Raw genomic sequence first — 21542 nt, forward strand, 5'->3', positions numbered from 1 at the left:
AGGGTCTTTGTTCGAGGCCAGAATTATACTGCTGCCAGATTGACATGGAGCTACATGTGAAAAATCCATTACCAATTTTGCGTCACCTTTCGTAATTGGATCTGTAAACCGAAGCAGCTTGAAGCCTATTTTTTTTTTTTTTTTTTTTTTTTTTTTTTTTTTTTCTCATGTCTTGTTCTTATAAGACTGCAAAGTTTGAAACATATGGTTCTGAACTCCGTTGTTTGTGTTTGAGTACCTCATTTGTGGTCGTTAGACCTTGTTTTGGATTCTCCAGCATACATGCAACTTGTTTCCCCTCACTGAGGCCTGAATGCTTTTCCTGCCTGCATTGCCAAACGAGCCCCCTCGCCTCCTCTGCCAGTGTCACCAACCCTCAGGTTTACTTTGTGCCTCAGCCCTCTCCTATGACTCCCTGCTCCTCTCCCCGACTCCCATCCACAGAACTGGCCCCATCAGCAGATGGGTCTGCAGGACGGGAGCCAGCATACACAATCGCCTCTTTGAGGCACCCCCCTGCCGCCTGGCCTCACACACACCAGTGTGACTTGTCTCAGTTTGTTCTGCGCTGGCTTGGGTTTCAGGGCTGCAGCGCTGTCCTGCCTCCTCATGCTCCCAGCTCTCAGGTGGACCTCCCTGGAAAGAGCCTGGACCAGTCAGGGCATGATCTGTCATACCCCTGAAACTTGGTGTGGGTTTACGAGATGTGGTTGTGCTTTACAAGGCTCTTTGGAGTCTACAATTATTCAAATGTACTCCTCCTAGGCTCAGATTGCATAGTTACTTGTTTGTTTAATCTAATGTTCCATCCATTTATGTATCTAGCCTATAGGGCCTATATTTTTAATGTATTTAATTTCACCTTGTTACACCTCACTCTGTCCTTGCTGTGAGAAGCCATTGGTGCTGACATGGCATTAAGCCTCAATCAGCTGCTTGCCCACCAGGAGGAGAGGAGCGGAAAGAGGGGTCACTGGCCCTCTGCAGGACATTAGTAATCCTTCCCTGGTCAGGAGCTGGCTTTTTGTTGGAAGTGCTGTGAAAGTCCATGGGGCACAGAGGCTTGAAGGACATCTGATAGCCATTTTGAAAAGCAAGCCTGCTATGTTGGCTCTCCATACAAAATGAAAAGGACTATTGCAGTGCATAAGTGGTCACATATAGCACATATAGCATAGTTTCTACATTATATGGTTTTTCACTAGTGCCTCTAAGTATTAGTTACAAAGTACTTGCCTTGACTTAAACGCGTTGTCTTGTTTAGTATAAAAATCAGGTTCAAAGAACTGACATGGTTATAGAAACAAATCCCTGTTTGATCTCCTGGTGTTGTTACACCACCTGTGATGTGTTTGAAGATGGATCTGATGATGGTGATGACATTTAATAGTGTGTAATGGCATTTACATATCATTAATCCTAAATGCGATCTTAATCCTAGTTGAGAGGTGTCGGCTCTAATGTGCCATCCCCCTTAATACTCTTCACACCTGCAGCAGCTCTGTGCTCCCAGGGTCAAGGCTGGAGATGGGACTGCATTGAGTGTTGACTGGAGATGCAGATCAGAGAGCTTGCACAAGGCTGGGAGCACTTCTGACTTGGGTGTCAGTCATTGACATGGCTCAAAGATGCATGGTTAGCATCCAGCGTGGGGTTCATCTCAAACAGGTTCTCCACTAACACAAGGAGGTTTCAGCGCTGATCATGGCACTCCTGAGAACTGTAGAATATTAACTGAGTTGGCAATGAGTCAGATGTGTTTTTTTTTTTTTTTTATGGAACCTTTCTAGAACGTACTGTGGGAGTTTGAAGAAAAATTCCTTAAGCCATCCTCCACAGATGCAAGCTGATGAAGATCCCCCTTTGGGTTCATTCATTTGATCCTGAAGAGCATATAGACATGATGTCAGCTCAGCTGCTGTTCCCCTCACGACCATAGCACTGCTGGCCGATTGCCCTGGTGAATTTCTGACCCAGATTCCCCACCCAGGAGGGAAGGAAGAGGGGAAACGCGGTGGCTCTGGAAAATGAGCAGATCTAGGCCTCCATAACCTTTTCCACCATGTTAATACATTTGCACGTTTTGAATGGGGTGTGACGAATGTGACTTATGGCAAGAGCTGAGCATTGCAGCATCTGTGTTGATGGTGTAAATTTAACAAGTCATTATCATCTGGAATTGCTATTGCGTGATGGGGTGGAAAGCCAAAACCCAAATGCTGAGTTGTTGATGGGGGACATAAAGTCGACTGTGACGAGGAAACTAGATAAAACAAAGTGAAGTCTCCACATTTAAATGAAGCTTTTATCAGACTTTTGCCAATATAACTGAACATTCTACCCTGGATGATGTGCTATTCCCTAAGGTAGGTAGACCATAGTTGTAGACTTATTAACTTTGGGGAATAATGGGTGGCTGTATTTGATCAAAATGGTCTGACTAAGTATAAACAAGAGTAAATAAATAAAATGATGGACAGGTAGATAGAACATAAACAAATAATAAGGGGGCTAAGCAAATAATTCTATCTGCTAATGTCTGTGTTTGCGGAGTTGACAGTCGTTTTGTCACAGTTCATTTGCGGCTGTCTCAGAGGAATGGCTGGGGTCTGCTGCCTGCTGCTTGGCAGGCAGACGTGATGACCGTACGCTGGCCACCATATGCTTGCCCATTAGCTTAGAGCCATGCTGTAAAACTTGATGGTTCCAGCTTCTAGCTCTTGGCTCCAGAGGCCCATCTTTTTGCTCTTGACTGTCCGTCTAATTTCACAGCCGCCGCTGGAGTCGCAGGCCTACGCAAGTTTGTCTTCCCCAAACGAGGGTTGATGTGTGCGGATGGCAGTTCCTTTAGTGTAAAGACCGCCTCTGGTTGTAGAGAAATGTGTCTTACAGCAGCAATACTGATGGATTTTTTTTTTTAAGTGCAGGGTTTGTGAGAAGTAAGTACTAAATAATTGTTTCTCCCTCCATTTCTCTCTCTGTTTTCACTCTAGTGTGGTCCTGAGTATCAAAATGGTCTGTTGCTTTTGCCAGAACTGAATGATATTGCAGCATTTTTAAATTTAAAACAAGAAACAAGTACTTGATCGCCATATTGTTACGAAGTGGGTTAATATGCCAGTCCCCCCATTTTTACTCTCTCTCTCTCTCTCTCTCTCTCTCTCTCTCTCTCTCTCTCTCTCTCTCTCTCTCTCTCTCTCTCTCTCTCTCTCTCTCTCTCTCTCTCTCTCACACACACGTGGGCTTGCAACAAATGATTATTTTTTTATAGTCGATTAATCTGTAAATTATTTTCTCAGTTAATCGAGTAGATGTTTAAACGATGAAATGCCAGAAAATGGTCCTAGAACATGCCCTCAAAGCCCTTGTTTAGTCCACACGCCAAATATATTTAGCTTACTGTCAGAGGAGTAAAGGAGAAAAGTTTAAGGAGGTAAAATCCGATAATTTTAGATGGTTTCCTTAAAAGATGACAAACCGATTGACGATTACAAAGTCACCAGTCGTTGGTGATTTAATGTCATTATCGACAGCTAATCAATTAATTGTTGCAGCTCTCTCACAAAACACACACACACACACACACACTTTAACATTCCAGCATATTTCATATTTTCATATTCTGTGTTAAACCATAAAGGCCTTATTTTCTTTAATGGGGTTAAACACTCTCATCATGTAAACCTACTGGTAAGACAAAACGGTAAACCTACCAGTCACCCCATTTTAAACCTGAGTGGTCTGCTAACAGAACACAAGTTCTATCAGCAGCCCTCTCAAGACTATCCTTTTGTACTGCCACATAGGCTGCCTTCACCTAATTGCCCCCTGTGCAGGCTCAGCAAACAAACCCACCCCAGACCTGCAGCTCTGGGCCCTCACCATTTGTGGTCCACTGAACAGGAACGGGGCGAGACGCTCCTCTAATGGCTCTGATACGAGATCACTTGTAAAGGTCAGGTGTGTGTGTGTGTGTGTGTGTTCGTTCTTGGGTCTCTGAAATGCACCTCTGTTCTTCGACCTGGATGCTATTTTGTTGGATTTTTGGCATTGGGTTGTGCCAAAACCCTTTCTGTCTGAACACCCATCCATGACTTGATGGAAGTGCCTCTCACCATCATTGGCTTGATTGGTCTGATCCAGCATTGCTACCTTGAACTTCACCTTAACAAAGGCGGTAGGTTGCTTTTAGAAATGTCAAACAGACTAAACACACTAATTATACGTACATCATTTGGGTCAACCCCCCTCCCATGTTTAATCAGTTTAGAAATAGCCAGGCTCAGTTAGACCTACAAACAGGCTCTACCTTCAAACCTGCGTAGCAATAATGTTTAGACTTTTTTTGGGCATGCTCATTCTAAATTGATTATTTATGTGTATGGTTCTTGACCGAAGCTGTTTTCCCAAAATGAATTAGATTGTTAGTCTGTTTGCCAGCCCACAGAGCCCCATTGTGAACCTGGAAATATTGTCAGTAAACATTACTTTAGTCAGTAAACATTACTTTAAACTGTTAATTTCAATGTTAATGTAGTAATATGGCTTAATAAATACTAATTGGTCACAATGAGATTTGTAGATTGGGTAAATATTTATGTTCACAGTTACTCTGAAGAGCAAGTATCAGTCATCCCTGCTCGTACATTGTAAGTGGTTCACATAAGCGTGTGTGTGCATGTGTGTGTACAGACAACATTGGGCCATTGTCTCAAAGCCTTATTCCTTCACAATGACTGTTCTGTGGTGTTGCGTTTACCCAGCAGTATATGTTGTATCTGCTTCGCTCTAATCTAGGAGTGGATAAGTCTGTTATCCAGTAACACCAGGCATAGAGCCGAGCTTGCTCGCTCGCTCGCTCTCTCTCTAAGCGTTTCTTCAAAACAAAAGGGGAAGGTCATTTCTGTGTTTGTGAAAGTCAAGTATTGCTTGCAAAGGAACCAACATTCAAACGACCACCTTCAGGCTCGATCATACATACCCATGAAAGGCGAATTGCTCGTTGCAGTAATAAAGTGTTTTAGGTTTGACAAGTGCAGTCTTCAAACTGTTGTTATGAGTGGGCAGGGAGGCGGAGAGGGGAGGGGGGAGGCTTGCCCAATCTCCTGGCTTATTGATGGGCTATAGATGCCATAAACAGAAGCGGCCTGCATTTTGTTGGACACTTGAGAGGCATGCTCTGTATTTTCTCCACTAATAAAGACAAACAGCTTGCAGCTGTGCGTCTGTAGCATCTCTCAGGGGTTGTCATTCAGCAGTACTTTTCAAATGTAACATTTGCATCACACCCCTCAGTCATGTCGTTCACATCTAAAGGAAAAGACAATTGAAAAGACAAAAAAGACTGGTTTGTGGTGGAGTTTTTCATGAGCGTATTCCACTGCTATCTGGAGCTCCGTGTGTTGTGGAGATGTTGCTTGTAGCACTCTCTCTTCCCATCATGATGTGTCTTTCTGTGAGGTTCATTAGAGGTCTGCTGGGCGAATGGTACTGGAGGGATTAGTGTTCCTCTAGCTCACAAATAACTCAAAAAAACACTAGAGGTTTGAGATCAGTTTACTTAACCCTTTGCTGTGTGTGTGTCTGTGTGATTTTCTTCTAATCCGCTCTGCGATGCCTGTGGCAGTTCACTCCATCTCATCTCCGTCCTTTGTCAGGTGATTGAGTGCTGGTCACTGAGGAATAAGTCGGGTCAGCAGTGGCCTCCTCCCTCCCTCCTGCTCCCCAACAAGCTGTCAGTCACCGCCTCACCTGCGTGCAGCACAGGGGTCCCGTTGGGAGGGTTTTTATGGGGGGAAATTGGAGCCAGTAGATGACCTGGTCGCTTGGCGCTCCTGACGATGCTGTCACCAAGCATGTCCTTGCTGCCCAGGCCTCTGTCGCCATGGTTACCAAGGCTGTTCACTGAGCCGTGCCGCCTGAAGAAAGATTTTGTTGTTTTCCTTCCTTCCTTCCTTCTTCAATCATCTGTACTCTTCCCTATGTATCCACCCCCTTCTTTCTTCAGTTGTCTCCTTCCTGTGTATCCATGCAAGGAACAGCTACAGGTAATAGAGGTTCCGCTGTGGATGAGTGACGCATAGCCAGAAAAGGCTCTTTTTTTTTTTTAAGCAGGTAATGGTTTTTTGCATGGTGGACGAGATGGAACACTTGTTGCCATGTGTAATCCCGTTCTAATGAATAATAGATGTCGAGACATCGATTTCAGTTGACCCTCTCTGATTGCCTCAGACAGACAGAAAACACACACACACACACAGAAGAGGAGAGAGGGAGAAAACATTTTGATACTGAGTGAATGACTGACATCCAGCCTTTAAATGACTGCAGTGGAGGTGTACAGTACACCCGAGCATTGCAGTTCATATCTCAAACTGAATGTCATTTTCTTGGCAGCATCCAAACGCATAAATCTTTTCACCAATACTTGCATAGTACCCGGTCATCTCCGCCAAGCTAAACGTGTGCAGTGTTAATCCATTCTCGCTCTCCGTGACATGACATTACGTTGGTTATTGTTCAGAGGTGACAGGTAATTTTCTGCCTGGCTTTCCGAGGGCAATCTCCAGTTGCGTGACCGGTCTGTAATCTCCACGAAAGCCTGAGAGGAGAAGGGGAATGGAGAGTGGCTGCCTTATTACCCAAACGCTGAAAAACTGATACTGGCCACTCACCAGGAAATGGCCTTTGCAGCATAAAATATGCACCTTTTACCTATTAAATGGCCATTTAGCCGTGGTAGCACCTAAGCTCAGATATGAACTGGCCTGGGAAGTGTTTTATGCTAATGTAAAACCTGTCACAGGGCTCCTTCTGCCTGATTTCTGTCTTGGTCTTGTATTTAATTAATTGAGTACACATTTCCCAGTGAAAATGCTGTTTGGTATCCTCTGATCTAATGACTCTCCCAGAAGCCAGCTTTGTTTTATTGGTGGCATGGGGTCATGTTGGAGAAGGAGAAGTCACTGCTACAGCCACAAGGTCCAGTGTTCACAGGGTAGAGTTTTTTAAAGTGCTTTTCATGCCTTCATTGCTGCTTGCGCTTAGATGCTTGGTGGGAAAAATCTCTTCTAGTTAAGTCTGTTGCCCAGCCCGAGTTTCTCTGGTGGGTTCTGATGTACAGTCGGGACAGCCAGTGGAATGGCAGTACGGGAAGCCTGAATCCGGCCTGAGCTATGAAATACTGCGGGGCTTGTGATGTTGTCTGTGCTGCACCTGTGCCTAAATACTTGGAGCTTGCTGCTGAATGTAACTGGCACAGTTGGTAAACTTTCTGTTCACTGGTCTTTTGTTTAACTGACCTTTTGGGTTGACATTTTGCAACACCTCCAAGCTTTGTGTGTGTGTGTCATCTTATTATAAATCTGCCTCAGTCCACTACAGTGGTATTGTCCCATTACATTGTGAATGTCTCTCTGACTGCAAATTCACTTCTGAGTTCAATCAGTGACTTGGATTGGCGTTGGATCATTAGCACTGAATTATAGTCTTTAAAGGTTCTCTCATTCCCCTGCTATTTTTGCTGTGTAGATTGTGTAAAGAACATGCCAAACGTCTGAAACAAGCCACTTTAAGGGCCCCAGAATTCAGGTTTGGCTTGACTTAACAAGAGCGTTTCATCCTCACAGCGGTTAAAGTCTGTGTCTGTAATTGCAACTGAAAGATGGAGAGATGAATAAGCTATTTTTTTATAATGAACATAGATCATATTAACCACTGTGTCATTGTGGATTTATAGTCATGTTAACAATGCAGTTTATGGTTTCAAGATGCAAATTTGAATACCCAATAACTAGTGGTGTCAACAATAATCGATTCGGCAATGCATTGCAATGCGGGGCATGCACGATTCAGCATCGATGCGGCAACGTGCCATAATTGAGTGGACAATAGTTGTGAAGTTTCAATTACTTCTGGGGGCATTTCCGGAGCAACGTTGTAATGACATGCGCAGTCTGTAGCTACATGCTAAGCGGCAGCACTAGCTAGCATAACAACAACACTAAAGAATCAAGATGACGGAGGGAGATGAACGCGATAGACGGGTAATTAAAAACGCACCCAATGCTTGGAAAGCGGACATCTGGGCACATTTCGGATTCTACGAAGTTAATGGGAAACTAGATAAGACGTACACGGTGTGTAAAACCTGTCACACTAAAATCAAGCACGTTGGCAATACAACTAACTTCATGAACCATGTCGATCGTTGGCATCCTGAGTTGACTTTGTTACTCTGTGCGCAGTATGTGCAGGGTAGGAATTTCACGATGGCCATCGTTGCCCCTTGAGTTGGTCGTGATGCCCCTTTGAAAATCAGAGGTTTACAGGCCACGGTGACCTTGGTGTCCCCTTCTTTCAATATTCTGTTTTGCGTCAGACTAATAACGACTTTTATTTATCCTATGGCCTGTTAAAATAAGCATTCACAGCGCAAATTAATTTAGTCTTTTAAGAGCTTTTTCTCAGCTTTTAAACAATGTTAGCCGTTAATTGCTGTGGTGAACGGTTCATGAGAAAAGTAAGTAATATAATTCAATTTAATCATAAATTCTACTGAAGGTTCTGCGCCCATCTCCCTACCCGTTCATATCGGTGGGATACTTCACGAACCCTTCGTTCAACACATAACAAACCATATATCAGAATAAACAGCTGACCTTACCGAACAGAAAGGTGTAAAGCAGTCCCCTGTACAGTTAGCCGTTCCAGTGTAATCCAGTTTTGAATTTGCAGCAAATTTCGACATGCATGGATGTCTCCAAATTTGGGCTTTAAGTTTTACAATGTGTTTAAATTATTAAACTTGCAAAATGGCATATCCAATACCCTGTACCATTCAATTTTATTTTCTTTAATGATATTTATGTCAAAGATACAGGAGAGTGATAATACACACAGCAGCCAATAAAATCTGTTGTTCAATATCTGACTGCTTGTATTGCCTCATGACCTCAAAATTTGCCTTGTTGTGTGCAGTAGAATTTTGATGCATCGCAATGCATCGTAGAATCGAATTGAATCGAATCGAATTGTGAGGGCAGTGCCAATGCACACCCCTACCAATAACTGTGTTTGTGTCGTGCGCTGTGCCCGTTCTCTTTTACTGTCTTTTGGGGTTTCTGTGTGTCTCATGAAGAATTTCACTCGCAGGAAAACAAACACAGGTCAGCAGTCACAAGGCTCTGTAAAATTGCTGCTTTCTTTCCTGTGGTCAAGGTGACCGAGCTGGCAGCTACAGTATTGCTTCAGACTGAGTGATTTAGATTAGATCATGGGCCGGGAGCAGAATGTGGGCTACTACACTCCCAAACAATCCTGTTTGCCCAGCTGCCATTGCTCATTTTACCCCTAGTTCATTTGGGGGTTTAGGCCTTTAACAGTTCATTGTGTTTACTGTGATGAATGGGACTGTCAAATGAAGATCTCCGTAATGAGGTGGGAGAGTGGAACAGCTCCTCTTGCTCCCATACCTGGTACAAAGTGCTAGTGAGCTCAGGCACTCTGCCATATACTAATCTCTCATCACGATTGACTTCAAGCAGATTAGAGTGGTTTATTCACTTTACAGTCTTCTTTTAGCAAGTGCTAACCCTCCTGGTTGCTTGAGTGTTACCCAAAAAAAAAAAAAAAAAAAATCCTATGCCTCATGGCTTTGATGTACTGCCAGGTTTGCCCACCCCCTTCCAACCATTCTTGTTCTGTTCTTGTTCAAGCAATATGAGATGTGTGTTAAAATCATAGAATGGAAATAAAGTATAGCTGCCTCTGTAGTCATCTGATTTCTAATTGGCTTAAAATTGAAGAGATTTCTTTTAACTCTTCCATTTACTTTTTTGATATGTTTTTGAAGTCAGATTTGAGTCAACAATGACCCCTAAGTATTTAAAATCATCTACTACTTGAAGTTTTTGACCCTTAACAACTATGTCAGGCTGTTCCGTAGTGCTTTTTCGTGAAGAAAAGTACATGCAAACTGTTTTTGAAGTGTTTAATGTTAAACAAGAGTAATCCAGCCAGTTGACTATTTTGTTCATTGCTCCTGTGAGTTTGTATGCAGCTTGTTGTTTTGTCTTTGCATGAACATAGATAACTGTGTCATCAGCATACATTTGGATGTTAATGCCTGGGCATACTGAAGGAAGATCATTTAATATATATACTGAACAATAGTGGACCTAGGATTGAACCTTGAGGCACCCCTACTGAACATATATTTTCTTTGGAAAATGTGCCATTAATTTTAGTGCAATTCTTCCTTCTCATCAAGTATGATGTAAACCACTTGATTGTGTCAGCTGAGATGTTATGAGTGGATAGTTTAGAAACTAAAACATTGTGGTTTACGATGTCAAAGGCTTTCTTCAGATCCAGAAATATTGCTCCAACCACTCCCCCATTGTCTAAATTGGATTTCAGTTCTTCCACAAGGTAGCATAAAGCGGTATCTGTGGAGTGATTTGACCTGAACCCAAATTGCATTGCATGCAGTGGAAAATGACATGAATTGAGATGGGCAGTGAGTTGGTTTGCTACAACCCTCTCAACTACCTTAGAGATAATTGGGAGTATACTTATGGGCCTGTAATTTGCCACATCAGTAGGGTCCCCAGCCTTGAATATAGGTATTATCACAGCTGTTTTCCAAACATCAGGAAACGGTCATTAATTGACATATTGACCAGGTGTGTGATGGGTGTACATAGTGCTTTGGCATTACACTTGAAGAGGGAGGCATCTAGTCCATAAACATCCTGAGTCTTAGAGCCTTTGAGATTGGTCAAGATTTTGGTTATCTCTTCTTCATTTGTCTCTTTAAAACTAAAAACTGGGTATTCGTAGTTAGGTGGAGTGATGAGCATGGTTCTATCACCAAAAGTTGTTGCTAACTGCTCAACGGACTCCTTAAAAAAAGTATTAAAAGCCAATGCTATTTCATTGCTTTCTCTAGAAATGCTTCCATTAATGCTTAACTAAAGGCTGGTTTCCTTTCCCTACTTTCTTTGACGTTGTATTTAGGTGTTTCCATATTTGTTGGCCATTACCTCTGGTGGAGAGACCTGACGGTTAACTCTTCGATTGTGACTCTCCGGCACCGGGGAGGATGATGTGTCGGGAGCCGATTTGGCATGACAAGGAAGCTGTTAGCCACTGAGCTCCTGGTAAGCTCAGCTTAGTGGTCTTATGGCCACAGCAGGGGACAAATGAATCAACGGCAAAATACATGTAGAAAGAGGCTGGTTCTATCATGGCTCCCCGAGCGAAGGCGTTAGAAACCTCATCAGGTGCATGTCAAATATATTTAGTGGATTTTCGGCTGAGCTCAAGTTGCCGTTTGTTGTTAGGGAGGACCCTTGTTGGCTGAGTTGGGGCTTTGGCAGGCAGTTACCAATACAGTGCAGCTTGTGAGTCTGAACAAGATGCCTACCACAGTGAAGCCCTTTGTTTTGGCGGCCCAGTCTGTAAATGCCATTTGCATTGATTTGATTAAGGCCCCCATTCAGTCCCATTAAGTCAGTGTTTCTGAAGGACTGGGGTCAATGGCATGTGTTCTAATGCTGAGTCCATGCCAGGATGGCTTTGGAGTCATCAGGAGCCCAGCTGTAATCAATCGAGTCCCAGGGCTGGGTCACTACTTCTGACATGACAAGCTTTGGATGGACATTATTGTTTTTTGCGTTTATTTATTTGTTGCTAATGTCAGTTTCCCCACTATGGTTATTGGCGCTTCCCCCCCCAGGAATTCAGTGGAGAGACTACTCCAGGCCGAAGTCTGAGTTCTTCTTGAAAGGATTTGACTATAGTGCAGTATTTGTAATACCCACCTCCTCCCAAAACACAAAATGCAGTACAAAATGAGTAATAGTTTCATTAGAGAACCCTGTTTTCATTTTTTTTTTTTTTTAAATCTACCTGGTCTTTATTTTCCTCTACTATTAGGCTACCTAAAATGGTATCCAGTCACTCCATTTGGGTCAGTCCCTGGTCCACTCTTTGTCAGCTTTCACAGATTAACAAGCACCTAAGGGAGGGGCCCTGGTGGCTAGAGACTCAAGAAGTGACCCGTCACCACAAGAGAGCAGGACCTCCGCTAGATCTGCTGATGGGTGATGTCAGTCATGCTGGACGCACTGGGCGTAATTATCCATCCTGCCTGGTCTGGCAGAGGGCCAACAGTGACCACTACCCCTCTATGGGCTTACGCCTGGACCAGGTGGTCCTCATTACAGCTTGCAAGCTAGCACAGCATAGCACCCCCTGGGCAGTATGCTAATTATTAGAGGTTGTTTTCTCTCTTCTCCCTCATTTTTACTTGCAGGTCAATGAGGCAGCTCAAAAATTAGGTCATTTTTAATTAAAATAAATGTTTGGAAGCAATGGTGATGGTGTTGCAATTGGGAATTCTGTGGGGGTGTAGGTGGGGAAGGGTAGGGTAGCACAGTAGAGGTGGATATTGAACAGATTGGTGCAATCATCCATCCATTCATCCATCTATTAGAAGTGTTTTTAATTTTTTTTTTTGTTTTGTTGTCCGAGTGAACAAAAAGACAAACAAGGTGGTGATGTAAAAACAAGGCTCATTTGTCCAAAACGGTTTAATAAAGGCAAAGCATGAGTGTCTTGAGGCTTACTTGTGTGTAATTCCAGGTTGTTAGCAGTCGGTTTCTCCAGGCTAAAATGTGCGGGAAGAGAAACCTGGCAGGCTCATGTTTTAAAAATAGTTCCATTGCACCTCTGCAGATCAGATAGTCTTCTCCCTTTCTCTCTGACCGAGTGCTGGTCCTTGTGGACGCAGAGCCACATTCCTAAATGATTCGGCAGAAATGTATGTGCTCTGCATTTTTCTGTGTGTACGTTAGCCGGGGGAGGGGGCCCTGGCTGTAACCTTTTTTTTAAAAGAGAGATTGTTGCATAGCACTCGAATGGTGCTAGCATCTGCCTTGAGGAGTATAGAATTTGTTTTATTCTGTACAGTCACCGAATCAGAATCAGATTTGCATTGGGCTATGGCCCCATAGGCTATGGGTTTCTGTCATTCTGAGCTGCACTGATGGATAGGTGTACCTTTTTATTCCAGCATTGTTAGCCTTCTTGTCTTGTTGAGTTTATTTTTAGGTGGCTATCAATGCATGGCCTATCTATTGTACACTAATACAAGGACTTCCACTATGAGGACTCCTTTATGCCTGTCTGGAAAAAGCCAGATGAATTTGGAGTAAGTCTGGTCTAGATTATGGCTCTGATGTAGCCCTGATCATATGTTTGATGTTGTCTCTGTACATTCTTATGGTCCCCATAAGTTCATGTGCCGTTGAAACGGTGTAAAAAGGCGACCCATCAGGCCAGCACTATAACTCTGAGCGTGGTAAACAAAATTTATGGTCGGATTTATAATCGGATATTTCAGGCAGTAAATGCTCCCGTTAAGAACCAAACCAGATTTTGTTCAAATCTACACACCTATGGCTACTGAAAAATGTAAGGTTCATTTAGCAAATGTTATTTTGGTGATAATTGGGGGCGTTACGATATATTTTTTTAGTTTTGTTTCAACTTTCGTGGAGTAAATATGTATTACTCCTTTCTGGCCAAACTTCACAGATTTCAAGTCTAGCCTACATCGAGTTTGAACAGAGAGAATAGAAAAGTGTTACGATTCTGCCGGTTCTTCCCTACTCTCACATAGTAGGCTAAACACAAATGGAATGTTGTAAAATTGCGCTCCCCAACACACACGTGAAAGGTCGGGTTTAGAAAACCTTGAATCCATGTCATAAGATGGTCCCCCACAAAACACATCACACCATTACACACTATGTGAACACATGTGCAGGCCAATTTTTAACGGATTTTCTTTTTGTTTTTTTGCGGTGATTACTGTGATGAGCTCAGGAGTCATTTGACCACGGTATTGCAGTAATACGGTTACTGTCCCAACCCCTAACACTTGCACAGGTCTTAACCAAATCTTTTTTTGTGTGAAAACACACAAACTCAAAACACAGTGATGTCAGGAAGCCAATTAGGAAAATGTAGGACCTAAGATGGGCATAGTGGTTAAGAAAAGGAAATGGATGGGGAATTAAGAATGGATGTCTTTGAAAGGGGGGTCTGAATGTTAGACCTTCATGCCCTCCAGGTTGTCCTGTAGGCCCTGTGGTCATTTGTTCAGCAATTCAAGTCATTTTAGAGCATTGCACTATGTGTCGTATCCTCTCAGCACCAGGTTGGTCAAACTGCACAAAACTAGATCCATGTGAGACATGTTAAAGAATTCCATTTAAGACTTATTTAAAATGTCCCGTGGTTTGAGAAACACTGGGACCAGGGCTTCTGCAATCTAAATTCAAAAACTGCTGAGGTTGTCATTACCTGTGGCTACCCTTGACCAAACACTGATAAAAACCCCTCTATCAGTGTAGTTAATATTTGAGCTAAAACCAGATGTTGGGTGGGTGTTTGTTTAGCAGTGATTTTACTTGGAATTACATGTTGGGGTAATTCGTTTGTGGTTTTTGTATTCGAGTAACCACATCAGTTTAATATGCTGCAGATTCCAGGAATTGTTTCAAATGCGATCCTATTGCCCGCCCAGCAAGGCTTTTTCTGCCTTTTTGAAGGCTATTGTTGGACATTATGTACATACTGAAAGCCACAAGGATCTATGCATATGGCAAGGGAGGGTTGGTGACCTTTTTACGGCAATCTGCAATCAGGTTTGAAACTCTATCATGTTATTTCATATAGGCCCCGTTGTTTGACTAGTCTTCAAAGATTTGTATGAATCTCAAGGACGAAAAGTCATCACTCAAAGCTTCCAAAACATGTTTAGCAAATAGCCCAATCCACATTGTTCTAGGATTACAAACACTTGGAAGAAGTGCCATCATTTTTCAGAGCAGTGTCTTGGTGCATCGAGCCATCTGGTTTTGACAAGATCCGGACTTGGGAGAGATGATGATGGGTGGCAGACGTTTCCATCCGTCATATGGTTACGTTGAACCAAATGACTCCAGCAATTAGTCATCATCCTCTACCTGCTGTTCTGTGATTAGGCTCTACCTTGTATGGTTATGATTGCAGCATATGTTTTGACAAAACTCATTCAAGGTTGATTATTTTTCTTACTATTATTTTTTTTTTCCCTAAAAGCTGACGCCTATACGTGGAGAACCTACCCTTTGAGACAAGTAAATAATGCTGGTGGTAGTATTACGAGATATTTGGAGGCTTTGTTGGTTGTGTTGGCTCCAGTTTAAGGCTTAGACTTTCACATGACGTCATCTACATTTGACCATGATTAAGTTGTGCAAGTTCTTTAGTCCTTAATCCTAATAGTCCTTTATACATGTCTTTTTATAGGCATGATGGTAAGATATTTTTCTCCTGGTTAACCTGTTTCAGGTACTTTTTGATGGCGACTTGTTTATCTTGTCGCGCACCGGTCGCCGTTGTGGTTGTCGTGGGTCATGACCAGTACCACGGGGTGCACTGACTGTTTACTTGAGTGAACACAAACAACAGTATGATGAACTTCCACCTTCTGTCTTTGTTGGGCCTTTGTTGGGCCTTTGTTGGGCCTCTCTCTCCTTTTTTTTTTTTTTTCTTTTCTTTTACACAGCTGAGAGGCCATGATTGAATAAGGGGCTCGGAGTCAGTCATGCCAATCAACTCTCAGCTTCGTGACGCTATCGTGATATGACCTTTTCACGAAGCGCTCTCGCCAGCATTTGGAAGACCTTTTCAGAAGTCCACCTGGTGGACTTCTGAAAAGTGCCGAGACTGGCATAGGAAGGCACAAGGCAATAGGGGCGAAATTGAAAGGTATTAGATTTCCGTTCGGGTGATGCAGGTGGCTGAACTTTAGCAGTAAAGCTTGAAAAGAGGCTCCCCTGTGAAAGTGAGAACAAGTAATCGTCACCGTTTGACGTCAGCAGACTTGATTTCTAGGGAAACCTTCTCATGCTCCTTCCTACATGTCTTTTTGGAGTGCATGCTGGTCTACTGTTTTCATCATGATGAGGATGATGAGGATGATGGAAGAAGAAATGGTCCTCTAGTTTGGTTCTTGCAATCAGAAATTCAACAGCGTACCCGGTTGACACAGTCTGCATTGGTTTTATTTTGGTTGGTCTGTGTGCATGAAGCACATGTCCCACTTTCTGTATTCCTGCCCAGCCATGCAGAAGAATCCAAGCAGAGCACTTGGGCTGAGGCCAGCCTCCCTTAGTTTTTGCCAAATGTCAGAGGCAGTGACTTCATATTACCGTGAAACATTTTTGTTGTCCAACCTTCTGCTTTGGTGATTGGGGAGCTCACAACCCCACGGCCCTTACTGGTGGCAAGCCAGGTGTTTGTCTTACCAGCAACTCATAATTGTTTGGCAAACTGAATGGTTTCTTTACCATATTGAACGCTGACATAACCTGGCACGTTTGAAATATCTTTGATGGGAGAAGGTAAACCAGAACCAGAAATGATATTTTTTTTTTTTTTTTTTGTTTCTTTTTTAAAGCACAGCTTTTGTTCTGGTCTTTATAGCTAGGCTACTCTTTTTTTTACTTTGTCACACCTGAGATAGAGAAAACTAATTTGTTCCACTTTGAGGTGATCAGTAATAATGAAAGGATAAAGTCTTCACGTCATCTTGCTGGAACTGGATTAATATTCAACCTGACTTCACCATGCTGGATGCCATGAGTGCAGTTCAGAGCAAATTGTGTGACATCCTATCTCCTCAATCTGCCAGGCTCATACATATTTGAACGGCTTTTAGTCTCTTAATAGGTTGTGTCTAAAACCTGAAGTAGAGAATAGCATTAAACGGAACTGAGACGTTGCTTCTTTAATGTCAGAGTTCCAAACACAACCTAGAGCCCCTTGGCAAACAAACATGCACAGAGCCAAATAGACACTTCTTTTTATTTTACCCTTGGGTAGTCTGAAACACAAACTCGACATGGCCAAAACCAGCATGCCTGACACCTCCATGTTGCTCATTTTTCACCACCCTTTTTTAAAAACCTAATGCCACCCACCTCATTGATCTGAATTATTATTTTGCACTAGAATTGACCGATAAACGTTTATGTTTTACTTAAGTTTCTGACAAACGGGTCAGGGAATGCGTTGAGATGGATGGCCTTATGGATGACTGCTGATTGGGTCTCTTGTGTGGTGATGCGGTGGAGGGCAGTGCTCGTCAGTGGATGTCCAACTGTCTCTCTGCTATGTCTGCCCTGAGAGGGGATGCTGGCCTGGGAGGACATGGGGGGGGCAGCTGCTGCCCCAGCTGGAGGGCCACATGCGAGGTCACATGAAGCGGGGGGGACCATGTGGAGGAGAGGAAATGAAATGTAAAGAGAGGGGAGTGGATGGACGCTTGTCTTCTGCTGCAGGACCCTCTCTCTTGCACTTGCATCCAGCTCTGGATAGACTCTTAGCACACAGATTAGTGAATCAAAGGAGGAGACAAGCACTGCTTTTCTTGCATTCCTACCCACACAGGGCACTTGCTTGAGTATAGAAACGCAAATGCATCCACTCCTGATCTCACGTGCACTTTCTCTCTGAGCTCTTTGACCCTTCTCTTCTGTCACTCTTTGGGTCTCTGTGTCAGCTTTTTTACGTCCTTCACTGTATCTCTTTATGCATCTGTCCCTCTTCCTCTTCCTCTCCTCTCCTCTGTTCCGTCCCTCTGTGAGTGCAGCAGGGCATCACCAGAACGTTGCACACTGGGATGGAGCCACTCCTGTTGTCCTGTCGACGTAATTTCAGGCATGATTCTGACATTTGGCTGTCGACCCTCTGGCAAAAGAATCCCTGAGTCAGTGGCTTAGCAATGACATGATCACTAATGATTTGATGGGGTCACGAGTGGGTCAGGTGGATGCAGAGTTTGGTGTGTGTGTGTATGTGCGCAGTAGGGTGTGGCGGCCGCGGCTTAGGTTGGGCGTGCTAAGCGTAATCTGGACGACAGCCGTGAAGCCAGATCTCATGCCCTGGTGACTGTGACGGAGGCAGAGGAAAGCGATTTCACAGTGATCAGCCCTCTGCTCCCCTAATGAGCTGCACTCTTGCTCTTGCACATCACCCTCTGTTCCGCTCTCCCAATAATAACCGACGCAAATAGGGCCTTGTATTATCACATTCTGTAGCATGCACTTTAAACAAGTAAATGATGACATTATAGGCCTAATACTTATTAGATACTCAGGATGGCACTCTTGGATCCCCTAGGGATCAATAAAGTATCTATCTATCTATTGATGCTTGATTATTGTTGTTTTGAGGAAGTTTTATGTGGAATATTTGTGGCCGACTAGAAATATTTTAGTTGAGAATTTCTGGACCCGAAAGTTGTGCTTGGAGAGCTTGGGTGTGACTTGGAAGAATGCTGTCCACCCTGTCCAGGCTTTCCCTGTGTATTTACATCTAACCTTGGCAAAGGGCTTTCCTGTTGATTTACTATGAATCACGTTGAGCGCCACGGCCTGCTCTCCGGGGCTGGTCGTAACCAGTCGCTTGTCCCGTTTGGTGCCGTTGTCAGCGCGGCCATATTTCCCAGCATGTGTTGTGGGTGCAGGCCTCATGAACAAATGGCTGGCTGGCGGGTGCCAATGCCTCCTGGAGTCTGAAGAGAGGTCGCTGCCTTTGTCTTGGCTAGGGGGCTGTTGTGTACTTTCGCTCTTGAAGGGGGAGAATTTCCCTCAGCCACCATGAATCGCTTTGCCGGTTGTTTACGCCAATTCCTCCGCAGATTATTCATTAAAAACAAATGCTGTTCTCCTTGGCCATCAAAGCACTGATGTAACCGCAAGCAGTTAGTCCCAGCGCATCCAAATTTTAAGGATCAGCTTCTATTTCTCATCTGCTCTGACTGTGCAACTTGTTGTAATTCTCTTGTTTGATGGAGGAGTACCTGCCAGGTCATCTGATTCTCTCTGCTGACTTAATATGATAACATTGTAAAAAGCTGCATGCCTTTGTGTAATATATTTTTCCTTTTTACCCATCTCCAGAGTTGGAAGACAAACGGTAAACTTTAGAAGGGTTTGGATAATAAAAAAAATGTAGGTGAATTGGCTGCTGCTTCTAGGGTGCAGGATGAAGACATTTAAGACATTTCTAGAGCGTTCAGAGGGCGAAGGCTCAGGCAACCAGGCATGCGTTCTGTCGGTGAACAGGGATAATTGTTTCATCAGAGTACAAGGCTTCTCCATCTCCTGCTCCGAGGCATTTCCTTACTCCCCAAGACCGAAACACGGTCGGGAGTCTACCTTAGTGTGCCCTCCCAAACACACCTCTTTGAGATGTACCCTGTGTCATACAACAGGCTATGAAGAAGACATTCTTTCCAGAAGCTAAAGCGTTTATTGAGAACTGGGGCGTGTAGTGGTGTAGAACCCTCAGTCCAATCACTCCGGTCGTTTTGCACTGCGGTTTCTGTCTCCCAGGTGAGTTACGCTCATGAAGCGTAACAGGATTCAGAGTAGGCCCAGGGATTGTGTTTAATGTGCATCTCTGCTATAATAATGTCAGGTTCCCCAATGTCAGTTCCCTGAACCCAGAAGGTGCGTTTGTGTCAGAATTTGTTGAGCCTTAGCCCTCTGCTCCCGAGACCTTGCTCTCTGGTCGGCAATCCAATCGATTGTATTGTTTGTGTGTGTGGGGGTGTGTGATTTACTGTGCTCATGAGTGTGTTTTGACTCTTGTCTGCAGGATGACTGGAGGGACGCGGATGCACAGGCACAGAGCAACGCAGATGACAAATCCCAAGGGTTGGAAACCCTCCCACCAGGTACATGCGCACACACACACATCTTCATGTCATGTCCACAGAGCAAAGCAGCCACGCACGGGGCACACACACTCATCTTAGGAACACATCTGTTACTCACAATGCACAAATATTCACACACACCCCCACATGCAAATCCTGAAATAATACACCCTCCCCAATACACCCAATCATTCCCCATTTAATACATGAACTCACACATACAGCCAATAAAACATATCTGGTAGCTTATTCATCCTCCATTCATATGTCACACATTTTCTGTCTTTCTCTTTCTCAAACACTTACGCACACACACATGCACACACACTAATCTGTAATCTTCATCCTTCTGGCCAACTGTAAAAGCTAGTGTTGTGCTGTTCTGTTGCGCAAGCTCATGCTCAAACCTTCATATCAGCTGTTCAGCTGCGTCAGCCTCCGGCCTTTTCCAGCACCCTGTTTACACCGCAGCAGTAATAACAGCAACAAATCCCCACAGAAAGGCCAATGCGGAATCTGAACCAGAGTCTGTGTACACGGGTAGATTGGACCATGAGCTGGAAAAGGCTACTTCTTCCATTTCTCCCATCCGGGTCCCTTCAAGCGTATGAATATCTGTCCAAGCCAGCAGAGACCTTATTAAGCAAAGATGGTGGATATGCAAGGCCTCAGGTGGAGGCATTCAATCAAGACTTATAGTGAATTATTAAAGAGGAAGACAGAGACGTCTTTGGGCATTTCAAAGGACCGGTTGGGTACAGGATGCATGAGTGCTACGGTAGTATTTTAAAGCCATGAAATGCCACACAGTCTCTTCGTTGAGCTGGTCCTTCGAGAGCTGTTCCATTTAATTTGTGTCACACAAACATGATTTTTTGCCCGATGCAACATGGGAAGGAATGGAGGTGTGGGAAGATTTATGACTTGCTCGCCAGCTGCTGATGTACTTCCGTGCGCTTTTACGGAGTAGCAAATCTCTGGCTTTACTTGAGGATGCTTGTCAATATATTTTTGTGTCTATCCTTATGGCTGTCTCTATGTGGGTCAGACTCAAAAAATTCTAGTGGAGGGGGATGTGTGCTTTTTATTAAGCTTGTTTGTAGATCTGCCAAAAAATGTGGCACGTGTTTTAGATGCAGCTGTGATTGAGGATATTATGGCAGATTTTGGAGGAATTGTTCCATCAGGATTAAAGTGGGTAACCTGATGCTATGAGTCGTCACAGTGAAGGTACATCATGTCCCAAAGCTAGAGTCAGAGCCAGCGACAACATATTTCAGCTCTGTCAGATTATTACATTTCTGTGTGGGTCTTCCTGATGGTAGAGCAGCATCTGTGCTTTCTGCTCTCAGAAAGCGGACTTATTGATCAGATTTGTGCCGTGCTGTTAGCACACTACACTGTACCATGTTGAAAGACGGCCAAGAATCGATTGAACACAATACTGCTTGTATTGATTTGGTCTTATTCAGTTACAGTTCCATTTTTCAGGAAATATTGCTGTTGTGATGTTTAGCAATATATTCAGCATTGCCCTGTACTCCCTAATACTGTGCCTTTTTAATGAGATGTCATTTTGGTAATTTATATGTAATGATGATGTAGTTTGTGTGTAAACTGGCTTATACATAGCTTCAGGTCAACTGTCATAGCCTTCACCAGTTCACAATGTCACACCATTCATTTATTCACAATCACACGTGATTATAAAACCATCAGCGGAATCACCCTCTGGAAATGAAAATGGTCATTGCAACTC

At 43.7% G+C, this 21542-nt stretch overlaps 1 protein-coding gene across 2 annotated transcripts in view; it reads left to right on the forward strand.

Annotated features, from left to right (window-relative positions):
* galnt2 (UDP-N-acetyl-alpha-D-galactosamine:polypeptide N-acetylgalactosaminyltransferase 2) overlaps window positions 1–21542 on the forward strand; it is an 85817-nt gene that overhangs the window by 19687 nt on the left and 44588 nt on the right. For both annotated transcript variants that reach the window (XM_048269821.1, XM_048269822.1), the window contains exon 2: window positions 19723–19801. In XM_048269821.1, coding sequence (XP_048125778.1) covers window positions 19723–19801 — 79 coding nt within the window. The remainder of the gene's footprint in view (window positions 1–19722; window positions 19802–21542) is intronic.

This window comes from Alosa alosa, chromosome 18, assembly GCF_017589495.1.
Source record: "Alosa alosa isolate M-15738 ecotype Scorff River chromosome 18, AALO_Geno_1.1, whole genome shotgun sequence".
NCBI lineage: Eukaryota > Metazoa > Chordata > Actinopteri > Clupeiformes > Clupeidae > Alosa > Alosa alosa.